This window comes from Silene latifolia, chromosome 6 (assembly GCF_048544455.1).
Source record: "Silene latifolia isolate original U9 population chromosome 6, ASM4854445v1, whole genome shotgun sequence".
In the NCBI taxonomy this organism is placed as follows: Eukaryota; Viridiplantae; Streptophyta; class Magnoliopsida; order Caryophyllales; family Caryophyllaceae; genus Silene; species Silene latifolia.
Genome location: NC_133531.1, coordinates 19,155,831 through 19,183,112, shown reverse-complemented (window position 1 = coordinate 19,183,112; position 27,282 = coordinate 19,155,831). Strand labels below are relative to the sequence as shown.

At 40.4% G+C, this 27,282-nt stretch overlaps 2 protein-coding genes across 4 annotated transcripts in view; both read left to right on the top strand.

Moving 5' to 3' along the window:
* The window catches only part of LOC141586483 (uncharacterized), a 192,039-nt gene that overhangs the window by 38,429 nt on the left and 126,328 nt on the right, over positions 1 to 27,282 (top strand). The gene's annotated exons all lie outside the window — the stretch shown is intronic.
* Positions 8,969 to 15,335, top strand: LOC141586482 (cytoplasmic tRNA 2-thiolation protein 1-like). 3 transcript variants are annotated; one of them, XM_074407723.1, is made up of 11 exons: positions 8,969 to 9,113; positions 9,673 to 9,787; positions 10,393 to 10,535; positions 11,101 to 11,220; positions 11,753 to 11,865; positions 11,999 to 12,091; positions 12,211 to 12,251; positions 12,812 to 12,878; positions 12,973 to 13,084; positions 13,904 to 14,088; positions 15,070 to 15,335. In XM_074407723.1, exons 1-10 carry the CDS (start codon positions 9,030 to 9,032, stop codon positions 14,063 to 14,065), a joined length of 1,050 nt encoding a protein of 349 aa, XP_074263824.1. In that variant the 5' UTR covers positions 8,969 to 9,029; the 3' UTR covers positions 14,066 to 14,088; positions 15,070 to 15,335. The 3 variants fall into 3 exon arrangements, with proteins under 3 accessions (XP_074263824.1, XP_074263825.1, XP_074263826.1); XM_074407724.1 differs by having other exon boundaries at positions 14,927 to 15,335; XM_074407725.1 differs by having other exon boundaries at positions 8,970 to 9,113; positions 9,681 to 9,787.

The following is a 27,282-nucleotide window of genomic DNA, read 5'->3' as shown; positions in this document are numbered from 1 at the left end:
TGTCTCTATCGTTCCTCTCGGCCTCTCCTGCAACAATGAACGAACTGAGGGCTTGGCTTTGTGCCAAGCGTACTCACTCCGACGCCCAAGTCAGTGGACTTAGAGAGAAGTTGTTATAACTTGGCGTGGTATATATTGAAGAGAGATAAGGAAGATATTATCAGATGAATAGTGATTATTAGGTTAAGTTGTCGATCCTTTCCTCAATGAGGGTTGAGGAGTATTTATAGACTTTCACCTTTTGTCACGTAGTGGCCAAGTGGCCAAGTGGCTAGCAGGTGGAAAGACCGTTCTACCCTCGGCCGATGGACCTATGGCAGGCCGGCCGAGGGGCCTTGGATATGAGTACGCGGATATGTGTCCCGGCTGGCGGGTTGCCATGCCGAGACCCAGGTGACAGGCCGATGGACTGCATCGGCTAGGCTGTCTAAGTCGTTTGACTTGCTGTGGATATCTTTGACCTTGGTCAATATGTTGACTTGGTCAGCGGTGCAGAATATGCCCCATCAATTTGCCCCCAGCGTAGTCTATGTCGTGGTATGGGCTCCGATGTATGTTGAGCGTATATTCTGCGCAAGTAATTTGTAAAAAATTTTCTGCATCGGCTTCTTCTACCTCGGCCTGGTTCTTATTAGGCCGTACCATATATATCCCTCCTCCGCATGGATGTGTAAAGGGCATCCAATGTGGAAAAGAAGGTGACGTTGGCCGAGACCAGGGTTGAGAGTGCCGGATGTTTTTGATTGCCCCCGGCCGGTGCTACGTAGCTTGGTTGGTCGAGAGGCCGGCGGAGAGCAGATATCTAGGAATTTGTTGAGGAAGATGAATAGGCGAAGAGATGTGAATAGGCGTGTTGAAGACGCTTGGTCACTGTTGTATTGATTGACATTTAACTGTTACAACGATTGACATTCCGTGGTTGCATGTCCGACACGTGTCCGCTTGCTGATTGGCTGACGCTTCATGGGTTGTGCCCTGATTGGTCCTTCTTCATGGGCTTTTCCCTATAAATAGGGCGGTTGTTCCGTGAAATTGGCCACCAATTCCATTCTCTCAAATTTTTCTCCAAAATCTTCATCTCCTCTAAACTTTCAAGGACTTCTTTGTCTTCTAATTTTCAGAGTTGTTACTCCGGCGAGTGTTGTTCTTTAAGGTAAACAAACAAATTTTCTTTTATTTTGCTAAGTGATTGTTGTGAACATGTCTTCTGCTGATGCTGGAACCAGTAGACCAGCGCCGGGGGGGTCCCTGTCGCGTCTTGGTGAGGAGGAGAAGCCTGACGCCATCCTGATAAGGTCTGGGGGCCCCAGGTCTCCTTCTCCTGAAGTTGATCCTCAAATTCTGGAGGAATGGGAGGATGACGATGATGTCGATGATGACGGTGACGATTTTGGTGATGAAGCTGAAAGGGCTCGTCCTAATGAGGGGAGACAGTACGTTATGGATCACGGCGACGCCTGTAAAGTCCGTCTTGACAGTGCTTGGACCCATAAGTTTGCCAGTTGTTCCGGCGAGACACTTTTCGAGGGCCATTTCTTCTTTGGCAGGGGATACAAAATTGTTATCCCTGAGGAGGGTCAGGCCGTCTGTTGCCCTCCACCGGGTCACACCGGCGTATACATGCGGCATTTGGAGTACGGGCTCCGGTTTCCGCTGAATGAGTACGTTATGGGCATCATTAGAGCCATGAACGTTGCTGTTGCCCAACTGCACCCGTTGGCTATGAGGACCATAGTCGGCTTTGTCTGGCTTTGCCTCTTCAAGGGAGAAGCCCCGACGGTGAATTTATTCCGCTGGCTTCATCATCTCCGGCCATCAATCTCTGGCCGCGTTGGATGGTACAGTGTGCACATGGAGCAGGGTTACGTCTCTGTTGACAAACTTTCTTCCTGAAAAGACTGGAAAGATCGGTGGGTGTACGTTAAGGTGCCGGGTGACTACCCGCTGCCCCGTTCCTTCCAGCACCAAGTTAATTTGCGGTGTGAGACTAAGGCGGAGCATGACAGATGGGTCACCCGGAAAAAACTTAAGATGGATGCCAGCAAGGTCCCTCTTAAAGAGGACGAGAAGCTGGCGATGAGGCTTTTTGAGGCGGACAAGGGTGGGGTGCCGAAAAGATGGATTCCCCCAACGCAGATCATCCTTCAGGATGAGCCGCTCTGCTATGTCGGCCTCATACCGGCCCTAGCCCAGGGTGAGTGGGGTCGGTGTGAGGCCCATCACCGCTCTCAATGTTCCTGTTTCTCGAACTTCGATTTATTTCTTCTACTTAATTCTTGATTTGTTTCCTTCGCAGACCACTTTGGGCCGGACCTGTCTGAGGATTTTCTCCGGAGAATGGGGCTGCACAAAGATAAAACCGTTGCTAACTTGCATCCCAAGGCTCTAGCCCACGACCGCAGGACGCCGCCGAATGATCTCATGGATCAGCAGCTGAAAGGCTTGAATGTGGTGGAGGCCCAGGCGAGGGTTGTCAGTAACATGCCGCGTCATACGCGAAAAGCAAAATCTTCGGCGGCGACGGCGTCGACATCCGTTCCCCCTCCCATCCCCCCTGTTCAGAAGGAGACGGTGGAGATCGTTGACATCACCAACGGGGGGGATTCCGATGAGGAGGGATCTCCCCTTGTCCGTAAGAGAAAAGAGACAGCCTCTGCTGCTGGCAAGGAAATGCGTCCTCCGGCCAAGAAGGCCAAGCATGGTACTGATTTAGTCGGTTTAGTAGGCGCTGCCGATGGCAGGCTCTCTGATATGTTTATGCATGTTGATACTGATGCTTTCGTTGAATTTTGTAGATCAGCCACTGTCGGCCGTCCCTCTTATCGAGCAGCAAGTGGAGGAGAGCCCCGTGCAAGCTGGTGATCATAACGTCACTATTGACTCTTCATCCCAGAAGGCTTCCCCCTCCCAACTGCAGGCTGGTGCTCGAAACGTCACCACCGACTCTTTATCCCAGAAGGCTTCCCTCTCCCAGCTTATGGTGGAAGGCACGAAACTGATCAAGGAGCTGGCGAGGTGGAACGAGCTGACCGGTGCTCGTATCATAGAGCAGGAGAAAACCGTGGCTCAATCTGTTCTTGAGCGTAATGCCATTAGGCAGGTGGCCGTGTCGGCGAAGCTGGATCTCCTCGATGAGCAGAGGCTTAGGGGAGATGCTGAGAGGGCGCTCTTGGCTGAGAGAAGACTCAGGGAGGATGCTGAGAAGGAGGTCCTTGCTGAGAGAGTTAAGGCTGAGGCCGCGGCGGCTGAAGCTGCTAAGCTGCTGGAGAAGTGTAACCTTGTTCAGAGGCACGCCGACCTTTATCTCCGGCAGAGGGACGAATTCAGGGGCATGCATCAGATCCAGGGGAAGGTGATTCGGAGCAAGGAGGCCATGATCAGACAAAAGGAGGAGGACATTGAGATGCTCCAAACCGCCATGCTTCCTAAAATGTGCGCCCAGTACCGGGACCTGGCCGAGGGAGCTGCCAGGGAAGCGATCGGGGAGCTCTTCCCTTTGGATGGTTCCTTTCCGTGGGCCAAATTCGACGAGCTGTTTGACGACAAGCTCGAAGCTAAGGAGGAGGCCGTGGCGGAGAAGGCCAAGGAGGCGGTGAGGGTGAAGATAGAGAAAGAGGCGGCCGCGGAGAAAGCAGCCCTTGCTGAGAAGGCCAAGGCGGCCAAAGAGGAAGCCGAGAGAATGAGGGCAGCTGACGCTGCCGAGGCTAAGGCTGAGGCTGCTGAAGCTGAGGCTGCTAGAAAAACCGCTGGGTTGCCCATCGAAGAAGATGCTGCTACCGCTGCTGATGGCAAGCAGCAACAGGCATAGGGAGACGGGCGGTTGTCACCAGGCTCACCCGGCGTCTCGGATAGCTTCAGCTCCTCACATACTACCATGTGCTGCTTGATGAGAACAAGTTTACAGCAGATCTGCTTCAGCTGTTTGGGAGCCAATTATTAAGCCCTTTCTTCCTGCCATCTTTTGGCGCTTCAAATGACCTATTTGTAACTTTTTGTTTTTCTTTCCCTGTATTTTGTACAACTTTGGTAGGTTGTGTTTTGGCTTATCCCTACGGGGACGGCCGTCGTCTGTATTCTCCTCACTTGTAACTTATCATTTTTAACAAGATTTCGTTTCTTTTGCCTTCGGCTTGGCCGAGGTCTTTACCTCATTTCTTTTTCTTGTGCTAATAGTTGAGCGTCTCAACTGTACTTAGCGTTTTTATTTTGCCCCTGGCTTGGCCGAGGTCTTTTCTCGTCTTCGTCTGAGTTTTCTTCTTACGTTATTAATTGAGCGTCTCTTTTGTTTCCGCCTCGGCCTGGCCGAGGCAGTCTAGAGTGCGTATCTCAATTGTGTTTAACGCTTCCAAGGCATTTTGATCGCTTTTGCGAGTGACAACTGCGCTGGCATTGAATGCTGTGGCGTCTATCTCTCGATAGTGACCGCCGCTCTTGTCGGCGCGACAGTGTGAGCCGGCGTTTGTTATTTTATGGTGACTGCCGCTCTTGTCGGTGTGACAGTGTGAGCCGGCGTCTGCTTCTTGATATTGATTGCCGTGGCGTCTACCATCACTTGGAGTGACTGCGACGGCGTCAAACCTCTTGGGGTGACTGCCGTGGTGTCTACTACTTGGGGTGACTGCGACGACGCCTACTTCTTGATAGTGACTGCCGTGGCGTCTACCACTTGGAGTGACTGCGACGGCGTCAAACCTCTTGGGGTGACTGCCGTGGCGTCTACTACTTGGGGTGACTGCGACGGCGCCTGCTTCTTGATAGTGACTGCCGTGGCGTCTACCACTTGGAGTGACTGCGACGGCGTCAAACCTCTTGGGGTGACTAGTGGCGTCTACTACTTGGGGTGACCGCGACGGCGCACGCTTCTTGATAGTGATAGCCGTGGCGTCTACCACTTGGGTGGCTGCGACGGCGTCAAACCTCTTGGGGTGACTGCCGTGGCGTCTACTACTTAGGGTGACTGCGACGGCGCCTGCTTCTTGATAGTGACTGCCGTGGCGTCTACCACTTGGAGTGACTGCGACGGCGTCAAACCTCTTGGGGTGACTGCCGTGGCGTCTACTACTTGGGGTGACTGCGACGGCGCCTACTTCTTGATAGTGACTGTCGTGGCGTCTACCACTTGGAGTGACTGCGACGGCGTCAAACCTCTTGGGGTGACTGTCGTGGCGTCTACTACTTGGGGTGAATGCGACGGCGCCTACTTCTTGATAGTGACTACCGCTCTTGTCGGTGTGACAGTGTAAGCCGGTGTCTGTTTATTGCTGGTGACTTATGGGGGAAAATGGACACTTTGATGGAAGATTTGGACGATTTTCATTAGGTATAAACATGCGTTGGGGTGCCCACAGCTATCTTGGACACCTCCGCCGCTATACAAGGTTTTCCCGAGATTACCAGCGTCCTAATGGCTCATCAAAGGTACACCCTCCCGGTCAGCCGCTAGATGCATCCATGAGGTCGCCCTCCTGTTGTAAGGATGGACTTTTCCCTTTTTCGGACTCCTTTGCCGATTTGAGGGATTGCATGTTGCATCCTCTGGCAGCTATCTGGACGTTGACCACCTCGTCCTTCTCGTCTTTGGAGACGAGCTTATGCGCTTCCCCCCGGTTCGAGACATACATCAGTGTTAGGGCCCGGATGGACATCACTGCGCCGGCCTCGCTCAGAGTGACTCGGCCTATGAGAACGTTGTAGGCGGACGAGCCGTCAATGACCACGAACTCAGCTAGGACATTCTTAGCCGCATTCCCTTCGCCGAACATCATCGCGGTCTGATTGACCCCGGTGGTACCGGCCGGCCCCCAGAAGGCAGACGGTGGATTGGTGCAGGGGCTTAAGTCCTTGACTTTCAGACCGAGGCTGAGGAAGCACTCCCTGAACATGATGTTCGTGTAGGCGCCTGTGTCAATCAGGCACCTCTTGCCCAAGTGGTTGGATATGTCCAAATTGACTACAAGTGGGTCGCTGTGAGGAGCGATGACTCCCTCGTAGTCCTTCCTTCCAATAGTCATATCGGGGATGTTGGAAGCGGGGATCGCTGTGTTGGGCACAAAGTTGATGGCCTGATATAGCTCGTTCAGGTGCCGTTTGTGCCCATGAGCGGACCCTCCGTTCTCGTTGCCCCCGATGACAACATGGATCACTCCTATCCGTTCGAAGACGGATTTCTTATCTGAACTGCCGGCGTCAGTCTTTTGGCCTTTGGCAACGTATTTGCCGAGGCTCCCCTTCCGGATCAGCTCCTCAATGGCATTCTTCAGATGCTGGCAGTTGTCGGTAAGGTGACCGGTGTGGCCGTGGTACTCACAGTACTGGCTCGTGTCACCGTCTCCCTTCGGCTTGGGGAGCCTTTCCCACTTCTGGCCCTCGTTTTTGCTCAGGGCGAAAACCTCGGCGGCTGATACGACGAGAGGGGTTTTATCATTATACCGCCTCTGGTGGTACGTTCCCGAACTCCACCCGGCGCCCGTCGAGTCCTCGTTTCTGGCGATTTATCGGGATCGTGGCCTATTATTGTCACGGCGTCGTTCATCGGACCGTGACCCATTGTTGTCACGGCGTTTTTCATCCGGGTTGTCCTCCCGGCGGCTCTTCTTTTCTGAGTGTCCGGCCTCGCTGGGGCCTACCCAGGTCTTGTGATAGTCCTCTACCTTGATGGCCTGGTCGGCCATCTTCCTAGCGGCGTCCAAGCCCAGGCCTCCGCACTTGATGAGCTCATTTTTTAAGTCTCCCCTTGGGAGGCCTTTCATCGTGCAAGGCTCGCCGGTTCGGGATTAATTTCTCGAATCTGCTGGACCTTGCCGTCGAACCTCTTCACATAGCTTCGTAGAGACTCGCCCCCCTCCTGTTTGATAGTTAGGAGGTCCGACGTCTCCACGGCCCTTCTCTTATTGCAAGAGTACTGGGCTAGAAAGGCGTCCCTTAGGTCGGCGTAATAGTATACCGAGCCGTCGGGAAGCCCCTTGTACCAATTTTGAGCCATCCCATGCAAAGTTGTTGGGAAAACTCGGCACCAGACCTCATCGGGCTGCCCCCATACCGACATGTAAGACTCGAAAGCCTCGGCGTGGTCGGTTGGATCACTATCTCCTTTGTATGATATGGGTGGCAGCTTGAGCTTAGTTGGCACCTGGACTTCTAGGACGTAGGCGCTGAGGGGCTGTCTGACCACGTGTCGAACGACACGCGGCGATCGACTCCTAGCGTTCCTAGTCCAGCTCCTCCCCTCGTAGCGGGAAGGACTCCTTCTTCGACTCGGGCTTCTTCTCCGACTCTGCTGAGTCGGACTCCTCTGGCTCCTTTGGGGTAAGCCTCGTTCGTGCAGCGGCGACGCTATCCTCCCATGAGTGCGGGAAGGACTTAGGTCTACCACGCTCACTTTGGGCTCCCCCCGCGTCTTGACTGGGTCAGCTTCTCCTAGTGCTCCGTTCAAATTTCTCGGAGTCACATTTTGGACCCTGGTCTCCTGGACGGTTTCCGCCGCTCTTGTCGGTGTGACAGTGTGAGCAGGCGTATTACCAATTATGTCCAGGAGCATTTTCAGTTTTGCTACGTCAACCACATGTCCCATGATGGTGACCTGGTTGGCGAAGTGGCGTGTCTGTATTATCGGCATCCCGAATTCCGGTTGGATTACTCCGCCGGTGGAGGGCTGCACGACTCCAGAATTGTTGAAGGTATCATCTTGGTAGAGTGCGGTTTCGTCGGTCACGAATACCTCTTGTTGTTTCGACATCTTCTTAGCTTTTTGGGTGGGTTTTGTGTTTGTTTTTTTTTTGTTGGGGAATGAATGTGACTAGCTTCTAGTGCCTAATCCCCACAGACGGCGCCAATTGTTCCGGGTGTAATTCCAGAGCAAGTATCGTTACCACCCGTGGCTTGTAGAATGATGTCTTGGGTCGAATCCTGCCTGTCTCTATCGTTCCTCTCGGCCTCTCCTGCAACAATGAACGAACTGAGGGCTTGGCTTTGTGCCAAGCGTACTCACTCCGACGCCCAAGTCAGTGGACTTAGAGAGAAGTTGTTATAACTTGGCGTGGTATATATTGAAGAGAGATAAGGAAGATATTATCAGATGAATAGTGATTATTAGGTTAAGTTGTCGATCCTTTCCTCAATGAGGGTTGAGGAGTATTTATAGACTTTCACCTTTTGTCACGTAGTGGCCAAGTGGCCAAGTGGCTAGCAGGTGGAAAGACCGTTCTACCCTCGGCCGATGGACCTATGGCAGGCCGGCCGAGGGGCCTTGGATATGAGTACGCGGATATGTGTCCCGGCTGGCGGGTTGCCATGCCGAGACCCAGGTGACATGCCGATGGACTGCATCGGCTAGGCTGTCTAAGTCGTTTGACTTGCTGTGGATATCTTTGACCTTGGTCAATATGTTGACTTGGTCAGCGGTGCAGAATATGCCCCATCAAGCAGAATTGTCCCACATCGAAAGATTAGTATAAGGTGGGGTGATTATATGATTATAAATAAGAGTTAACCCACATATATATTAATCTTTTATTTTCTTTGAAAGAGATATTTTAATAATATGTAAACAAGTCATAAGACATAGAATGTAAATATTAAACCCTTATAAAAATTTTTTTTTTGCATTATAAATAAGTTAATTACCCCGTTGCAACGCACGGGCATTCAAACTAGTAATAATAATAATAATATAATAATAATAATAATAATAATAATAATAAATCAAAATATGTAAAACAAAGGAAATTATAAATTACCCTAAATATAGTTAAGTACATGTGGTTAGAAAGTTAACTACATATGTGTAATTACTAATATAACCCTAAATTAACTACATATGATTTACTCTAGTTAGCCACATGGCGCATTTTAATTGGTCGTGTATGAGATTTTCATACACCTCGTGTATGAGTAGCCTTTTCCATTATTTAACCCGTTTAATTTCTACGACGTTTTAAGAGAGACCAATTGCCTGTATTTGCCATCCCAGCGACCCGGCATCTTCATTCTTGAGTTAAACGAAGTTGTATATCAACAAAACGACGTCGTATATGGAGAAGAAGCCGAAAAATGGATTATGCTGTATATGCAATTCAGCAAAACCTGCTCTCAAACGCCCTAAAACCCTTCAACAGGTTTTTCAATCTTACCTTGTTCCTCAATTTGTCTATACGCCCTTCTTCTCAACTCTCAATCATATATTTACTTTTTTATTTACCGTGAGACGTATTTTAATCAAAGGTAAACAAATTATTAAGGCGAAGGGCGTATAGTATATATTTGTTTAATCTCATTTTAATTGACTTTCCCACTTTAATTATAGTAAATTTTCTTCTGCTTGGTAAATTATATGAAGAGAATGTTACTGTGCTTGGATTAATTTTGGTTTTGGATTAATTTTGGTTTAGGTGGTTTAGTATGCTGAAAGATTAATCCTTTTTGTGTGTTCTGGGTTACTTGGTAGCTTAAGATTGTGTACTTTGCTGAAAATGGGGTAGCCAATTAGTTTATGGTTATTCTCAAGTAAGGCCGCGTTATACTAGTGAAAGGTATCCAATCAATATGAATGTCATGACCCATTTAAATGAATTATTAGTTATTAATAAATCGGTTTTCTAAATTTCTTGGGAAGCCCGTCTTACACAAGTATTCATAAATTTCTAAATTTATTTATTGATGTATTGTGGGTGAAAGATATGTAGGGAATGTTTCTATGCTGTGTTTGAAGAAGAGATTCATAATGTTATAGTGGAGAATCAGCTATTTAGGCCAGGAGAGCGTGTTGCCATTGGCGCTTCAGGCGGAAAAGGTATCCTCTTTTCGATTTTCCTGCCTGTTTTATTAAGCTAAAATGTTGTGTTTTCGTTATATTCGGTCTCAAAGGCTTCAGTTTTTGTGATTCTTTTGAGGTTTATGTTTATTATTCTCTGCACTGCGAAAAGAGGAAAAGAAGAAATTGAAAAAGGATTGAGTTTGGTTTCCTTGGTAACTGTTTGTGTGAAGTCAAAGTAGGGATTATTTAGTAAACTAGACCATCCTCTATGTTTGACACCATAGATTAAAAATAATGCTATTAGACGCCTTTTTGGACAGCTGGTGCATTGTCTGGTACTCTGGTTCTGTCTCTACTATCTCATCTTCAGCTACATGCTTGTGATCGGAACTGTGACGTGTTGAGTGATCCTTGCAATGGATTTTTGCAGTGGCTTCCACTACCACAGTTTTTTTGTACATAACATAGGTGCTAGATATCCTTGATGCAATGCATATGACTGTAGAAACTGTTTTGTGATTTTGAAACAAAAGAACATGATTTTGTCTACCTGTGTTGAGTAATCCTTCATGATTGTTTCTTGAGTTTACTGGATCTGATTTGGATCATCAGCTTTTGACTGTAGTGTTTGTTTTGTTCAGATTCCACTGTTCTCGCCTATGTACTGTCAGAGTTGAATCACCGACACAACTATGACTTGGATCTCTTCCTGTTATCTGTAGATGAAGGCATCACAGGTTACAGAGATGATTCCCTTGAAACTGTGAAAAGGAATGAAGTCCAGGTGATACATTTCTCTGTGATTACTTGAAATTAAGCCCGACTGTTGTTGCTCCTGTGAAAAATGATTTTGGTGTGTGCAGTTGATCAGCCATTTATATTGCAAGCATTGGGTTTCTAATTTACTATCCTATTGAGCTCAACCCTTTAGATTTTCTAAAAAAGCTTTATACATGATGTGTTCCGACCCTGACATCTTGCTGTGAAGTAAATTGAATATACATGGTATAATACTTAGCCCTTGATAAAATTTGTTTGCCAAATTAGACATGATTGGTTATGCCCGCAACTGAAAATCCAAAAGTTTTAACAGTAATCATTTTAGTAAAGCGAATATGCAGTGAACTCCTGCTTTACTGATCTGTGTTTCTGGGACGTCAGTTATGTGCTGAGTATATAACTGCAATCTTGACTCTTGAGTGCCGTCTGGTCTCCTGATTGCTCTAGTCATGCTGATGATTGATTTGATACCACGCTCATGAATTTAACTGATCATTCAATATATTTTCCCCTGCTGCGATTTGGCAACATAATATGACTAATTTCTTGCTTTCTTCATCTAATTTCAGTATGGGCTTCCCTTGAAAGTTGTCTCGTACAAAGATTTGTATGGATGGACAATGGATGAGATAGTGAAGATGATAGGGTTAAAGAACAACTGTACGTTCTGTGGAGTATTCCGACGTCAGGTTTGTCTTTTTTTTCCCCCATCATCTGCTTTGATATCCTATCTACCTTGTACTGAAAGATCTCCCTCCAAGCCGTACATATGAGTTTCGTCGAATACGGCTTTCCACAGAATTTGATATGTGTCTATGAGATCGAGTATGGAATTCTGTTTACACACTTTAAATTGAGTATCCGTTTCCCTCGTCCTGCTAGGATTGGAAATCCTGTATTTTCCGTATCCGTATGATTGAGTCCTTGGGTTTCCGAAATAGACGGTAGAATTCTTGGTAAATTTCGGAATTTCGACCATACTCGTTGAGTTGCTGAGTAAAGGAATGGAGGGTTTGGGACATGCAAGCCCTCTGATCAGCAAAGCTCGACGATACAGATCAATCCCTTGTTGTGCCAAAGATCTTACCCTTTCCAGTTTCCAACAGTTGTGTAGAAACCCATTTAAATTTTAAAATACCTATCTCACTTGGTGTTACGATGTTTGAACTATATAAGTCAAAAGTTTACTTGAATTCCGTTAATCTGCTAATTCTCCTCTAGGCCCTTGATCGAGGTGCTGCAATGTTGAAAGTGGACAAGCTTGTCACAGGACATAATGCAGATGATATTGCTGAAACAGTGTTGTTGAACATATTACGTGGTGATATTGCCAGGTATTCCATAGGTTAGAGCAGTTAAGTTCTGTGGCTACAGCAAATCTTTGACTTTGGTGTGTAGGACTCTGTTTGTGCACTACCATTTTCCGTGCCCGTAACTCGACAGAATTTGTTGTCTTTTGCTTTTTAGGTTGAGTAGATGCACAGCAATAACTACTGGGGAAGATGGGCCAATTCCTAGATGCAAACCATTCAAGTACACATATGAGAAGGAGATTGTTATATATCCTTTACATTAAAGGCCTTATTGTGATTTACGTTGATATGAGTTACATGTTATTGTATTTATACTAGTAATAATTGACAAAATTTTGAACGCGAAACCTTAACTGACCTGCTTACGTACGCATATTTCAAGAAGCTTGATTACTTTTCCACTGAATGTAAGTATTACTGAACTTATGTAGCTTTATATTCTTTTGTTAAATGCTATTGTGATAGAATAACAGCTGAGGCTAATCCTTACATGTCGGGTCTAATTTTTTTTTGGATTAAAAGTGCATTCTTGTCTTTTGTTTCATGGTTGACATTTCCGTGTTCATTTTTTTTAGTACATAGTAAATGACCTGAATTTTCATAGTGACCACAATGCTAACAATTGGTTCAGTATCTTGAAAGACTGGATGCTTTCATTTACATCTTTAATTTTAAATTCTGAAGTAACGACCTTTTTTTTGTAAATTTGGGGTATTCTATATTTTTTAGGATAAAAAACTCCAGTATTGCCACCTAGGCACTAAATCCTTCTTACAGAAACCAAAATTGACAATATAAACATGTGTTTCTGCGCGATGAGACTAGGTTTGCGGTAGGGTACAGTTCAGTTCTCAGTGTTTGTGAAAGGGAATCCTTTGATAGCAATCAAGAATGCACAAGATATATATTTTATTTGTTGGTAGAATTCGTGCATTGGTATTAAAGGCTAGTTTTGTATCATTTGCAGGCATTTACTCTCCAAATGCGTACCGCGGTTTTGCTCGAGAGTTTATCAAGGATTTAGAGAGAATTAGGTCTATGTTAATTCAGTCTTTTTTCCTCTTGCCACCATGATGTGCTTGAGATCCTTTCATGTGTACTTACTAGACTCTGCGCTATGCCTTCCAGACCTAGAGCCATACTTGACATTATCAAATCAGGGGAAAACTTCAGAATTTCCACATCGACCAAAATGCCGGAGCAGGGGACCTGTGAGCGCTGTGGCTATATATCTAGCCAGGTGATGTAATCTTTGTTCATAAACTTATTCTCCCTTTATGGCTGTATGACTGTATCTCATTTATATTCTCGTCATTTGTCTTTGGGTGGTCAATCGATGCAAAGTCTGACGACTAACAGTATGTATTTTCAATATTCTAAAATTGAAAGTGTGAAAAGCGTTTTTTCCATAACTGCAACATGACAAAGTAATGGTTAAACTTCACATTGTTTGGCACCAAAATTAAATGTGAATACTAAATTTAGGATGGGGCTAAGTAGTACATGGTGAATTTGGAGCTCTGCGATGGTTGACTTTGCGCTAGACCTAGGTCCTAGGGCACCTTGCAAAACAAATCCGAACTTGAAAAACCAACTTGAAATTCCGAATTGAATCTGATCGAAGACCCAAAATGAGCAAGCCACATTTCATTTGAAACATGATTCAACCTTAGTTTCATCGAAACTAACTAAACTGAATTCTGCTACCCAGAAAAAACAAATCTGAATGAAAGTGAACCAGTTACAACTGAGCCAAGTTGCCTCGTATCAAAAGAGACTTATTTTCTCATAAACACCTTTCCAGAGTTCCAGTATGTAATGAAAAATATTATGAACTTTTTCCTCGGGTGACTTTTTGGTGGTCTCTTACTCTGTTGCACACTTGCACCTCTAAGCCTCACAATAGAAATTTCGTATGTCTATGTGACTGTTGGTACTCCAACATTATAAGGCGAACAAGTCTTGTTATATTGAAAACTTGTGCAGTCTTAGCCTTGTTTAAGTTGGTGCAAAGGTTCCTAAAATGCTAATATTTGAATGTCATCATTGAGAAGCGCAGAAGTGGTGCAAGGCCTGTGTTTTGCTTGAAGGGCTGAACCGAGGTCTTCCCAAACTAGGAATCGGGAGGAGCCGAGATCTGCACTCCAGTACAAAGGAAGCAAAGCATATCAATGGAGCCAAAGAGGTTCAGGGAAAGCCTTGTGGTGATTTAGATTTCTGATGACGCCCTACTTAAACTTCCAGGTAAATGTGAATATGTATGCAAGTTTTTAACAAAATGGCAATTGTTAGTTTTGCCTGGTAATTAGTATTCAGGATATTACATTCAGTGATTGATGGGTAAAACTCTTAACTTATTCGACCACAAAAGCCAAATGCGTCAATTGCTGAATGCTGTCGTCCTTTTTGAAAAGGGAGTATTCAAGATTTGCTGTCATACTAAGTGCCTAGGTGGTGGTGTTTTTGTTGGTGGTTGTAGTACTAGAAAATCCTGGAGTTTATGAAGTGTGACAAATATTAAAGGTTTTTCTACGTGATACCCTTTTATTTTTTTTGGAAATATACCCTGTACACTCGTTTCTTACAAACATCACTGGTAGTCTGGTAGTGGTACCCATTAACTTGGTAAAAAAAATTAAAAATTACCGAAACTACTAAAATTCGAGTTTTTAAATAGTTAAATACTTAAATTTTGTTAAGAAAATATGTGAACGGTTGAGTAAACAATATCTATGTTAATGGTTCGACAAATTATTGTCAACAAATTAATCGAGGTGCATAAACTAACCCTTCAAAAGAGGCAGATTAGAGCAGTTATGTTCTTTTAATAAATTTTCATTAAGAATCGAGGTGCATAAACTAAACCTTTAAAAGAGTATGATTAGAGCATTTAGGGCGTTTTAATAAGTTTTCATTAAGTTTAGGGATACTAGTGGTGGTTTTAAAAAGTGAGAAGTACTACGTAAAATTAAAAAACTTAGGAGGAGTATTATTAGGTACAGAACTCCAATATTAGACAAGTGTTTGTTTAACGTTTAAACTAGAGAGTATTGTTAGGTACTGAACTCTATCTTTATCTCAGACCTGGAGTATGGAAGAACATTAGCTCAATACAGTACGTAAAAGCTACTACCATAGAGGAGTGTAATGCTATAAATGTCTGAAGACAGGTGGTGTTTGTAGTCGGGAGTTGTATCTAATTTTTATTTCTGGGAAACTTTGTAGCTGCTGTTCGAGCCACTCAGCTCTGCTCTTGGCGTTACCCTTTGGTGGGAATGTGGGATGATGTTATTCATATACGGAGTACATGGTTGAAATATATACAGATGAAAGAATAATGAAAGTTTGGGAGTTGGCCCCAAATTTCAAGCTTGTTTTTGCAATGTAACAAATCTTGATCCTTGCCTCCCCCAAGTTGAGTTCCAGACTTCCGGGTACTACTTTTACATCCCCTGTTTATCCAGTTTATGTTTGCTTTCTTGGAGAGAAAATAATTTGGCTTAGAGGAGGGAAATGGAGGGGTCCATTTTCCCTCCCCCTCCATTTTGCTAACCAAACAATGGATTTCTCATCCTTTCAAATCCCTCTCTTCCCTTTCCCTCCAAATCCTTCGATCCAAACACACCCTTAGCGATCAAAGTATTGCAAGTTTGCAAGAAAAAGACGCATAGAAAAGAAGGGAAATGGATCCTCTCCATTTCCTTTCTCTCCATTTTCTCTCACAATCTATTTAAATAATAATTACTCTTTTCACTCTTATTTCCCCTTTATTTTTATGCGTAAATTTAGAACCGTTAGATGATACCAAAATATGATCCGGACCATTAAAAGGAACTTGCCTCTCCATTTCTTTTTAGGAAATGGAGAGAAATTGGGTTCGAAAAGAAGCATGGTCGTGGTGAATTTAGGGCTGTAAACAAGGAGCTCGAGCTCGAGCTCGAACTCGGGGCTCGGGTTCGGCTCGAATTTTTTTGTTCGATCTCGGGATCGGCTAGAAGCTCATCGACCCTAAAAAATTGAGGCTCAAGTTCGAATCGAGCTCGTTTTATCATTATATTATCGGAAAATTCACGTGGTATCCTCGAACTTTGTCATTTTTCGCGTGGTACCCAACCTTTTAAGTTTGTGCACACGATATCCTTGAAATTTGTTTTTCAAGCACAACGTGCCCTTTTTATCGTTTTTAAAATTTTAAATTGAGCATAAATTATAGACCAGAAATCGGAATTTACTAATTTTTTTTTTTCAAATTGGTTAACTCTTCGAGATCTATAAATTGATAAAACGAAAATAGCCATTCGGAAATTTAAGATCAAAAATATGTTTGATTTGAGATTTTCGTTAAAAAAACCCTATAAAATGTCGGTCGGCAATTTTTTTTGTTCTCAAATCATAGATTATGACGAGATAATCATTTAACGAAAAAAAATTGTCCGATTCTGAATTTCGATCTAGGAGTTATGTGCAATTGAGTTTTTTTAGAGCGACAAAAAAGATATGTTCTGCATGAAAATCAAACATGGATGGTATAATGTACACAAACTTAAAAAGTTGAGTACCATGTGCAAAATGACAAAGTTCGAGGGTAACACGTGAATTTTCCGTTATATTATTCACTTTCTCACATTTTGAATCCAACTAAATATAAATATTTTTAAAAAACAAATAAGATTGTAAAATACTAAAAAAAAAATACTTATAAATACCTAAATAACAAATAATTTGAAATAAAATTAATATCATAATATGAAAATTATACAAAAAAAAATTATAAACAAGCCCTCAAACGAGCTTCCGAGTCAAGTCTTGAAGAGCTCGGGCTCGGCTCGTATTTAGCCAAGCTCGGTTTGCTCGAGCTCGAGCCGAGCTTTGACGGAACCGATTCCGAGAGCTTGACGAACCGGCTCAGATGATTTGCGGCCCTAATACTGCTGATGAGTGAACATTTAGAGACAAAGTGGTGCAACAAAAGAAGCATAGTCGCGGTGACTTCCATTAGTTGCGGATAAATTTTTTGTGTTATGTAGCATCTTTAACTCAGTTTTATGGCTGTTTGTTGGTAAAAAGTCTAATCAAGTCGCTTACCACCCGAAATTTGGACTAACAAATACTCCCATATTTCAAAATCCAAGTATTTGCCACCCGAAATTTGGACTAATATTTTGCTAAAATTACCCGCGGAAACTTTAGTAAAATTCAAGTGCATATGCAAAGCTTGGTGCTCCATTATTGATCACCCTGATTTCGTGAACAATTGAACATGCATCTTAGACTTTGCAATAACAATAAATTATTCGTAGCCCTCGAGGGTTTCGGATGCCATTACCATAAGCATGAATGTTACTGGTTGACAGTTAGTGAGGCCCATTCGTATCAAACAACATGTGGGATCTGCATAAGACCTGATTTTTACTCGTACGATATTGTTGGTAGCCGTAATGGGTTGCTCCTTGTTAATCGAGAGTGCGGTCCTTTTTACCCGGAAGAATTGAGATTATGGAACCCAAGTATTTGTAGATCATTTATTCTTCCTGCCATCCCACTTCCTCCTCCCTATTTGATATTTTGATCAGTACTGCTAGGTATTTGTTTGGTTTCGCCCCTGAGAGTAAGGATTATAAAGTGGTTGCGTTCACATTTGAAAAAAGTCACGTTATAGAGTCTAGAGATGTTTACTACAGTTTATACTCTTCGTTATCAACAATGGACCGTCAGAAACAATCAATTTGATATCACTCTACTGAACATTATTAGAGGTGCGTGTTGGCCATTTCCATCTTTATCAACCTTTGTTCTCTTTCAAGGAGCCACATACTGGCTTGGGCAAAACGGTAGCAAAAGCCGAACGAGTAAACTAACTCATCTTTGTTCCTTTGACTTTGGTAAAGAAAATATCACCGTTTTGGAGTTGCCATTTAGTTTGAACGAAACAGTCTTCTTGAGGTTTCCGTTTCTTCTTGGGGAATCACTAGCGATTTTCAGTATTTCTGAGGTAACTTCCAGGCTCCAGCATATGGGTGCTAGAACAAGACAATGTAAAGCGGTCCTGGACTTGATGGTTTTCGGGGAAATCAAGTCTGGATGGTTATGAAGCATTCGAGTACTGCAATTGTAATAATCAAAAGGTGTTGAGAGTAACGGTGACTATTTTGTTTGCGGGAGGAAAATCTTATAATATAGCTAGTTGCCAAGTGCAGAATCTCAAACTCCTGTGTATACTTGGAAATGCATTCAGAGAACTTGGTGGTTTTGGGAAGAACCTCTGGCTGTTATTCAATCAACATTGAATATGTCAATTAATTCTCTCTGCTCTTGCTGTTTGCTTAGCGAGAATTCGTACTGTTGTAGCTTCTTTTTTCTTGGTATCACTGGGCTTTGCATGCCTTGAATTCGTACTGCTGTAGCTTAGCGACAATGATAAATTTATGTTTAGCTAATAAGGTAATAAAACTAGATTGATCCTCTAAGGTAGGACCAACCTATCTCATCCTTTCGAATGATAGAGGTAAGTTGAAGCCACAGGCTTTCAAACCACCTCGAAAGAGTTGGACATGAATGTCCAATAGAAGCCATAAAGTCGGCAACTTTGTTGCTTCACGAAAGCAATGTTTAATTATCACTTCATCAAACAACTGAAGATCTAATTTTACATCTTTGATAATACTAGAAATTTCCCAAGGACTTTGTCAAGTACTACGGATTGAGTTGATAACACATAAATTATCACGCACCTTCTACAATTAACTTCGAGATTCCTAAGTATTTAGCTGCTAAAATGCCTTCTTTTAAAGCGAGAGGTTCGGCAATAAGAATGCTATTAGATCCGCACTTTTTTGCTCCTAGCAAAACGACTTTACCATTATGATCTCTTAAATATCCTAGAGCAGCTTTATTACCATCTATTTTTGATCCGTCAAAATTTAGCTTTCGAAACCTATTTTTAGGTTTTACCCACCAAATTTATTCCTTACTAGTAGTATTTCTAACTGATACGTCTTTATCAGGATTGTTAAGATCCTTATGTCTAGTCTCATTCCAAATCTTGATGCTATTATTACATAAAAGGATAAGTTTGTTGATATTAAAATGAACATCATTAAAAATAATGTCATTTCTATGTAACCATGCATTCCACCAAATAAAGCTCGTGAACGGTTCGAACTTGTATAATTAGATAAATATTACTCATATTTTATTAAAATATTTTGTCATGATTTTATATTTGTATCACACATATAAAAAATATTTTACGGATTTTCCAATATTTGTATATAAAGCCTTCGCCTTGTAATTGAAAATATATCGATAAAAGAAAACCGAAAATTCAATAATTATATATAGGTTTGAGTTGAGCTCGAGTTTGGCTCGAGCTCGCGTTAAATCTCGCAAACTTTTTAACGAGCCCAATTTTTTCAAGCTCGAGATCGGCTCGAACTCGAGTTTTACTTTATGAGTACAAGCCGAGCAAGGCCAAGCTCGGGCTCGGCTCGACTCGGTAACACCCCTACCCTAAACAATATGTTGTGAAATGAGAAGGGTACAATGGTAAAAATTACTCCATATAGTGCGACAAGTTTAATGTGTCCTGCGTAAATCAACACACGATTTTTGTATGCAACCTAAAGTCCTAACCTAACTAATACAGTATATATTGAATTTTTTACTTAAATGGTGTTCTAAACCAAAATATTTACAAAAATAGGGCTCATTTCAAACTATTTACACGGAATGGGTCCACGTCAACACCTTACTTTTTTTTTTACAGATTTCTCAACTTCTCGACATATGATTTAGCGGGAAGTATTTTTTTTTTTATTTCATAAGACTTCTCGCCAGTTGATTCAGCGAGAAGTTTGTGTATGTTGTTGCTTCTTGACATGCTTCCTTCTGCATCTCAGTTCTCCTTGCTCCGACTACCAAACCACAAAGTACCACCACCATTTTCTTCCTCTCACTTCCCTTGTCACATACACATCGTTTTTACGAATGATTATTGTCGTACTTTGCAAAGAAAAAAGCCCGCAATATTGCCGCTCACAGCTATTTCTGCGATTTCGGTTTCATGAATGAATATGTTACGCTAATAACTCACCCCTCTCTTTCATTTGTATGCTTGGCTCATTGTCGATTTAGTTTGATTACCCCAAGGAAAATACAGCGGGAATGGGAGTCAATAAATTGCGGAAATCAATCTCAAGTAAAGACCAAGTTACCGAAATCGCAAAAATAGTTATGTACGGCAATATGGCAGGCTTTTTACTTTTCAAACTACGAGGATAGCATTCAAAACAAGATGTTTATATGACAAGAGAAGTGAGAGGAAGAGAATGGTGGTGGTAGTTTGTGGTTTGGTAGAGGGAGCAAGGAGAACGAAGATGAAGAAGAAGCATGTCAAAGAGCAACAACATACAATACAAACTTCTCGCTGATTGAACTGGCGATAAGTCTACGAAATAAAAAAAAATACTTCCCGCTAAATCATATGTCGAGAAGTTAAGAAATCTGTAAAAAAAAAAATAAGGTGTTGACGTGGACCCATTTCGTGTAAATAGTTTGGAATGAGCCCCATTTTTGTAAATATTTTGATTTAGAACGCCATTTAAGTAAAAAATTCGTATATATTTACCGATGCTACTCTCGCCCTCATCAACAACATTACATCGCCCAGTTGCCATTTACTGCTAAACTTAGCGCTGGGTAAACAATGAATATCAACAAGAATCCCAAAACTTCATCGAATTCGCAGCGGATTTCAAAAACACCAAGAAGCAGATTCAGATATTCGACCCGTATATCAGAAATCAAGTACCTACCACCCGAAATTTGCACTCAAATTTTGACAAAATTACCCGCGAAAAGCTTATTAAGATTCAGGTGCGTATGCAGATCTTGGTGCTCCATTATCGATGATCCTGATTTTGTGCACATGCATCTTAAACTTTTCAATAACAATTCGGGGAAAAATAATAATAAATTATTAATAGCCCTCGAGGATTTGGGAGATGATTACTACTATGAAGGGTGCATGTTGACAGTTTGTGAGGCTGATACACTTCAAGAAACATGTCGAATCTTCATGACATCTGATGTTTACTCTTACCGTATTATCGGTAGCTGTAATGGGTTGCTCCTTGTTAATCATTACCCGGAAGAATTGACATTGTGGAACCCTAGTATTCGTAAATCATTGATTCTTCCTGCGAACCCATATTCTCGCTATTTGATCATTTCTAATACTAGGTATTTGTTTGGGTTCGCCCCTCACAGTAAGGATTATAAAGTGGCTGCATTCACATTTGGAAAAAGTCGAGGTATAGAGTCTAGAGAGATGTATTTTGCTGTTTATACACTCCGTGATCAACAATGGACCGTCAGAAATAATAATCAATTTGATATCACTTTAACAAACCCGTTTAGAGACGGGTATGGGCCATTTCAGTCTTTATCTACTGCTGTTTTCTTTCACGGAGCAGCTTATTGGCTTGGACAAAATGATAATCAAGGCCGATGGGGTGAATTAACTCATCTTTGTTCCTTTGACTTTGAGTCGGAAAATATCACCTTTCTGGAACTGCCATTTACTTTGAATGAAAGAAGCAACTTGGGGTTTCTGTTTCTTTTTGGGGAATCACTAGCGATTTTCAGTATTTCTAGTGTAGCTTCGAGCATATGGGTGCTACAACAAGACAACGTAAAGAGGCCATGGACTCTATGGTTTTCAGGAAAATCAAGTCCGGAAGCTTTTGTAGTACTCGATTTCTGCTATCTTAAACATCAAAAGCTGTTCTATTGTGAGAGTGGTGGCTATTTTGTTTTCGGGAAGTGGGCTTATGATATAGCCAGTTGCGAAGTGCAGGAATTAGGAATGATGAACTGTGGTGTACAACTGGAAACGTATTCGGAGAGTTTGGTGTTGTCCAAAGAGTACGGATCATGCTACTTGCGCGATTCCCATGAATACGAGAATCCTACTCCGTCTGTCATACTAATTGCTTTTCATTCCTCCTGCGGTTTGAGAAGCGAGTAATTGTGTTATTCCAAGCATATTGGTGTAGCTTCTTTTTTATTAGCATTCTCTTGGCTTTGTATTCCTTAATTTCTGCAGATTTCTTTCCCGAGCTAGCTTTAGCTTTAGCTTTAGCTTCATCTATGGATTGCTAATAAACTCTTCAACCTTTTTCACGACTTAACAACTACTATACGGAGCACCATTGCCAGCTGAAACCGAATGTTTGCTGCATATGCTCTGCGATAAATCTGAAACTCGCAGTTATTCTTGAGAGGTACACTACGGAGCACCATTGCTAGCAGAAACCGTTTTACTTGGACATTTATGTTCCTCTGACAGTTATACTTATAATATTCACTCGGTCTTGATCATATTGTCATTCTCCACTTTTGTACTGGCAGAACAAAGGGAGTAATTCAAAACCTGGCTCTCCAATCTCCATATCTCCTTCTAGGCTCACTACCGAACCAGGGGAGTATAATATGGAGAAGAAACCCGAAAATGGAGTTTGCTACTGTTTTTGCAACTTTGCAAAGCGCCCTGAAACCCTCCAACAAGTTTTTCAATCTTTTCATAAAAAGAAAAAAAAAATAAAGAAATGCGGAAGTGGTTCAAGCCTCAAGGCATGTGTTTTGCTAGAAGGGCGGAATTGAACCGAGGTCTTCCCAAACTGAGAATCGGGAGGAGCCGAGAACAAAGCAGATCAATGGAGCCAGAGGTGTCAAGGGAAAGCATTAAGCTGTATCTATAACTAGTTTTATTCCCGTGCAAAAATTGCACGGGATTGAATTATCCAATATTTAACGAAATGCATAAATATAAAATTAAAGTTACACATAACTATAATTTAAATAAGATTAATATAACTCAAATATAATATTAAAAATAAATAATAACACATCAGATAGTAATGTACTCATATGATATAATGCAAGACACGAAGTATATTATTTATGTTTTACAATAAATATAAACGGAAGTGAAAATAGATATACTCCATATAACATTTTCTAACATTAAAAAATATAAGGCCCAAATATTTAAAAAGAGTTCAGAAAAATAACCATCCATCTTCATAAATCCATTTTAGTAAATGATCCAATAACTTAATAGCCCAAAATTTATATAAAATCATAGTAAACCTAGACCCATAAATTAACGTATCTACTCCCTCCGTAAACCTAAAGAATTTACAACATTATTTCTCTCTTCAATTGTCCCTCTTTTTTTTTTTTTCTCTCCAGCAACAAACAAAATGATACATTTTCCACAACAAAAACTCTAATCTGAGTTCTTCTAAACAATATAACTCATTTTCCCCAAATCAATTAACCCCCAAATTTAATCTAAGTTGTTAAAACACCTTTTTAATCTTTTTGTCTTTCATTTTTCACTCCTTTTTCTCATTTTCTTTAACTTAAGTTTCTGGTGGATTTTTTACCCTTTACATCTTTAATGCAAAAGAGGGGTAAAAAGAAATAGAGGAAGCTGTTGTTTGATGATCATCAGTGAAAACCCAATAAAAGTGTTGATCTTTCTCATATTTTTATTATTTTTATGTTAATTAATTAATGTAGAGAGCGATTCATTCGTGAAATTTATTGTAATTTTGTTTTTTAAATCGATTCATTCGTGAAATTTTGGTAGGGGTCGACATAAGTTATAATTTCTAATCTTTTGTCAAGCTATCATAGAAATTTATTGTAATTTTGTTTTTTAAATCGATTTTGTATGTAGATTTTTTTTAGTCGGTAGAATATTTACACGGAATAAATAACAACTATTGTTCAAGACGGAAATAATAACAACTATTGTTCAAGACGGAAATTAAACACTAAAATATCAGCAAATGTGGAGAGAGGGTAATTAATTCCCCAAAATTTAGTAGGGGCCCACCAATGCTGAATTTAAGCAACCAATAGGAATCCAGGAAAGAACCTAGCTTTTATACTAGGTAGATTCCTCCCACATTTTCCCCTCCAAAAAGCATATTTTTAAATAAGGAAGGTAATTATAATTATGTACGGAGTAAATTTTATTTCATTAAATTATTATCTTTTAATTAAAATTAATCTTTTCATCAAATTTATTATTTTCACCTAACACTAAACTATAATCTCTTAATTAAAATATATAGGAAAATTCTACATAGTAACCCTGAGTTTTTTCGATTTCTATGTGGTACCCTCTTTTTTTCCGAAAACATCAGTGGTACCCCTGAATTCTTTTATTTATTCTACACCGTAACCTAAATTGTATTTTCCGTTATGTTTTCCGTTAGTTCTAATTTTTCTATCAGTCTACCTGGTTCAGCCAACAATATTCATCTTCCAAATTCAATTTTTATTTTTTTACCTGTATATTTATTTTTTCTCTCCCATTCTCGGATTTTTCATCCCTGATCCAATTTCGTCTCTTACAGTCACTTCTTACATAATCCTTCATCTTTCCTAGACTCTAAAATAGTGAAATCAGAATTTCATAAAATCTCTTATTTATAAACAAAATCAAACAAGAGACTAAATAAGAAGTGAAAGTGATCGATAAACGGGCCAAAATCATCTCTTTTCTGGCAATTTCATCGTTGTAATTTAACCAATTCGTGAAAAATAATATGAAATTTAAGGTATTAGGGAATTTTAGGGAAGGTTAGAGGTTGGTCAAATGGGAAATTAATAAGGTGGATAGTTGTGCAAGGTAGGTTTAATAAACAAAATCATGGATGAAATTAAATTAGATTCTGATTTCCCCTTTTTGTACAAGACTAATTAAAAGATAGAGAAGGTGGGAGATAATATGGGAGGGAAGAAATTGAAAAATTGTTGAAGCATATGAGAAAAATAAATATTTGGATGAATAATATGGAAATATGAGCAAAGATAAGAAGATATGGATGAAGAAGATCGAAGATCAATGGTAAAGAAGATAAAGATTGTAGGTTGAACAAGATAAAATTGATAGCCATTAGTTTTAACGGAAAACTTAACGGAAAATACAAGTTGGTCATGGTATAGAATAAGGACAAGAACTTAGGGGCACCATTGATGTTTTTGGAAAAAGAAGGGGTACCACATAGAAATCGAAAAAACTCAGGGTTACCATGTAGAATTTATATATAAAACTATAAATTGCTAAATCTTTTATTTATTGGTACTATTATTTGAGAATGACTTAACATACTACATATAAAAAAAACTATAAATCAATATTATTAGTTTTATTACATTCGTGACAAAAAAATTGAAATCATTAACTTTGTGTATAAAAAAAATTGTTTAAAAATAAAAAACTATATATACCGTGCATTTATTGCAAGAGATCTAAATTAGTAATGCTAATATTTGAATTCATTAATAACTAGTTGAGATCCCGTGCTAAAGCATGGTATTTGAGAGTTAAAGAACGATATTTGTGAGTTTTGCTTATATATGGTCATTTAAGATATTTGTATAAATGAGCTGTACTTATTATAAGTTCTAATGTACGTTATAAATTATAATGTTAGTGATATATTTAAAAAAAGTGTACTATTTAAAAGACTTTTATATTAAATTATTTTTGTGCAAGCTTTTTATTATTATTACATATAATGAAAATCGATTATTATTCAAAAACATACTCTAATATAGGGTCACTACTAATAGGGGATATGATCATTGAGTTAAAAACAAAATGTAAGTAAATCGCATATTAACTTTATAAACGGAAACAAATTATAAATAATACGACACATCTAAACGGACGATTCATAAACAATTAAAACTACTATTTTCTCCATATTCATAAATAAGTATAAGCTACCATCTCAATATATTTTGTACGACATGTTTATGCTACCATCTCTGATTCATCAAAAGATCTTAACTATGGAGAGGTTGTTAGGGGTATATTGAAAGATTTTATTAAGTAGTATAATTAGGAATGTATTTTTACAAAGATATGTAAAATTTTATTGAGTAGTATAATTAGGAATAGTTTTGCTGTATATTTTTATTACAAAGATATGTAAAATTTTGATATTTTTAGTGCATATTTTAATTGATATTGTTATACTTATTTGCTGCATATACATTCCTCTATGATATATTACTCAATTTAGGATTATTTGACAGCGTACTAATGTTATAGATTTTAGTGGACTTGTATATGTTATAGATTATTTGACAGCGTATACTAAGCCCAGCATAGTAATATGTAAAAAAAGGCCCACTTATAGGTATGAGCATTTGAGCGGGAAAAAGTTTGTATTTTCTTATTCTTTTAGTTTTAGGGGAATATTGTACTTTTATAAATATAAAATATAAAAAATGTCTCGTGTTCTGTATTTTATAAGATACCATGTTATGTATTCGTGTCCGTTTCCGTATCCATTTTAGCGCTACCTAGACTAAGATAGGCAATTAGGTATGACTAGGAATATCAATAAAAAAAGAGTAAATTAAAAATAACTCCCTTTTAAAATTCAGTTTTTTAAAATTACTCTCTTATATAATTTTTTTCTAAAATTACTCCCTTAAAATGCACTTTTATCAAAAATTGCTTCAAAATTCCAATTTAGGTGACTTATTTCGTATGTTTTTGATCTTATTCTTCATTGTTATACCTTTCAAAGTATAAATTGGCTAAGATACAAACGGAATAAGTTCATAAACATACGTAATAAGACACCTAAATTGGAGTTTTGAAGCAATTTTTGATAAAAGTGCATCTTAAGGGAGTAATTTTAGGAAAAAATTATATAAGGGAGTAATTTTTAAAAACTGAATTTTAAAAGGGAGTTATTTTTAATTTACTCATAAAAAAAGGTAAGAGATAATTTATGAAATATTTACATATACGGAGTATATATTTACCACTACGGCACTACCCTACTCCTGCCGCCACTCTCATCAACGTTTTAACACCCGCCCATCCTCCACTTTTAACCCTTTACAGTTTTTCTGCTGCAGAAGCAAATCAGCAATGAATAGCAGTAATAATCCCACGAAGCCGTCGAAATCTCGACGGATTTCAGAAACCAAGTATTTACCACCCGAAATTTGGACTCAAATTTTTGCAAAATTACCAACAAAAACCCTGATAAAATCCATATGCGTTTGCAAATCTTGGTGTTCCATTATTAATCACCCTGATTTCGTTAATATGCATTTTCGACTTTGCAATAACAATTCTGACGATAATAAAAAAACCAAATTATTAGTAGCTCTCGAGGGTTTGGGACTCTATAACAATGTAGGGTGCTCGTTGACAGTCCGTAAGGCCGAAACGCTTCAAAAAACCTGTCGAATTTTCAAGAGACATGATTCGTACTCGTACCGTATTATAGGTAGTTGTAATGGGTTGCTCCTTGTTAATAGAAATGATGGCCCTCCTTGTTACCGGGAAGAGTTGAGATTGTGGAACCCTTGTATTCGCAAATCATTGGTAAT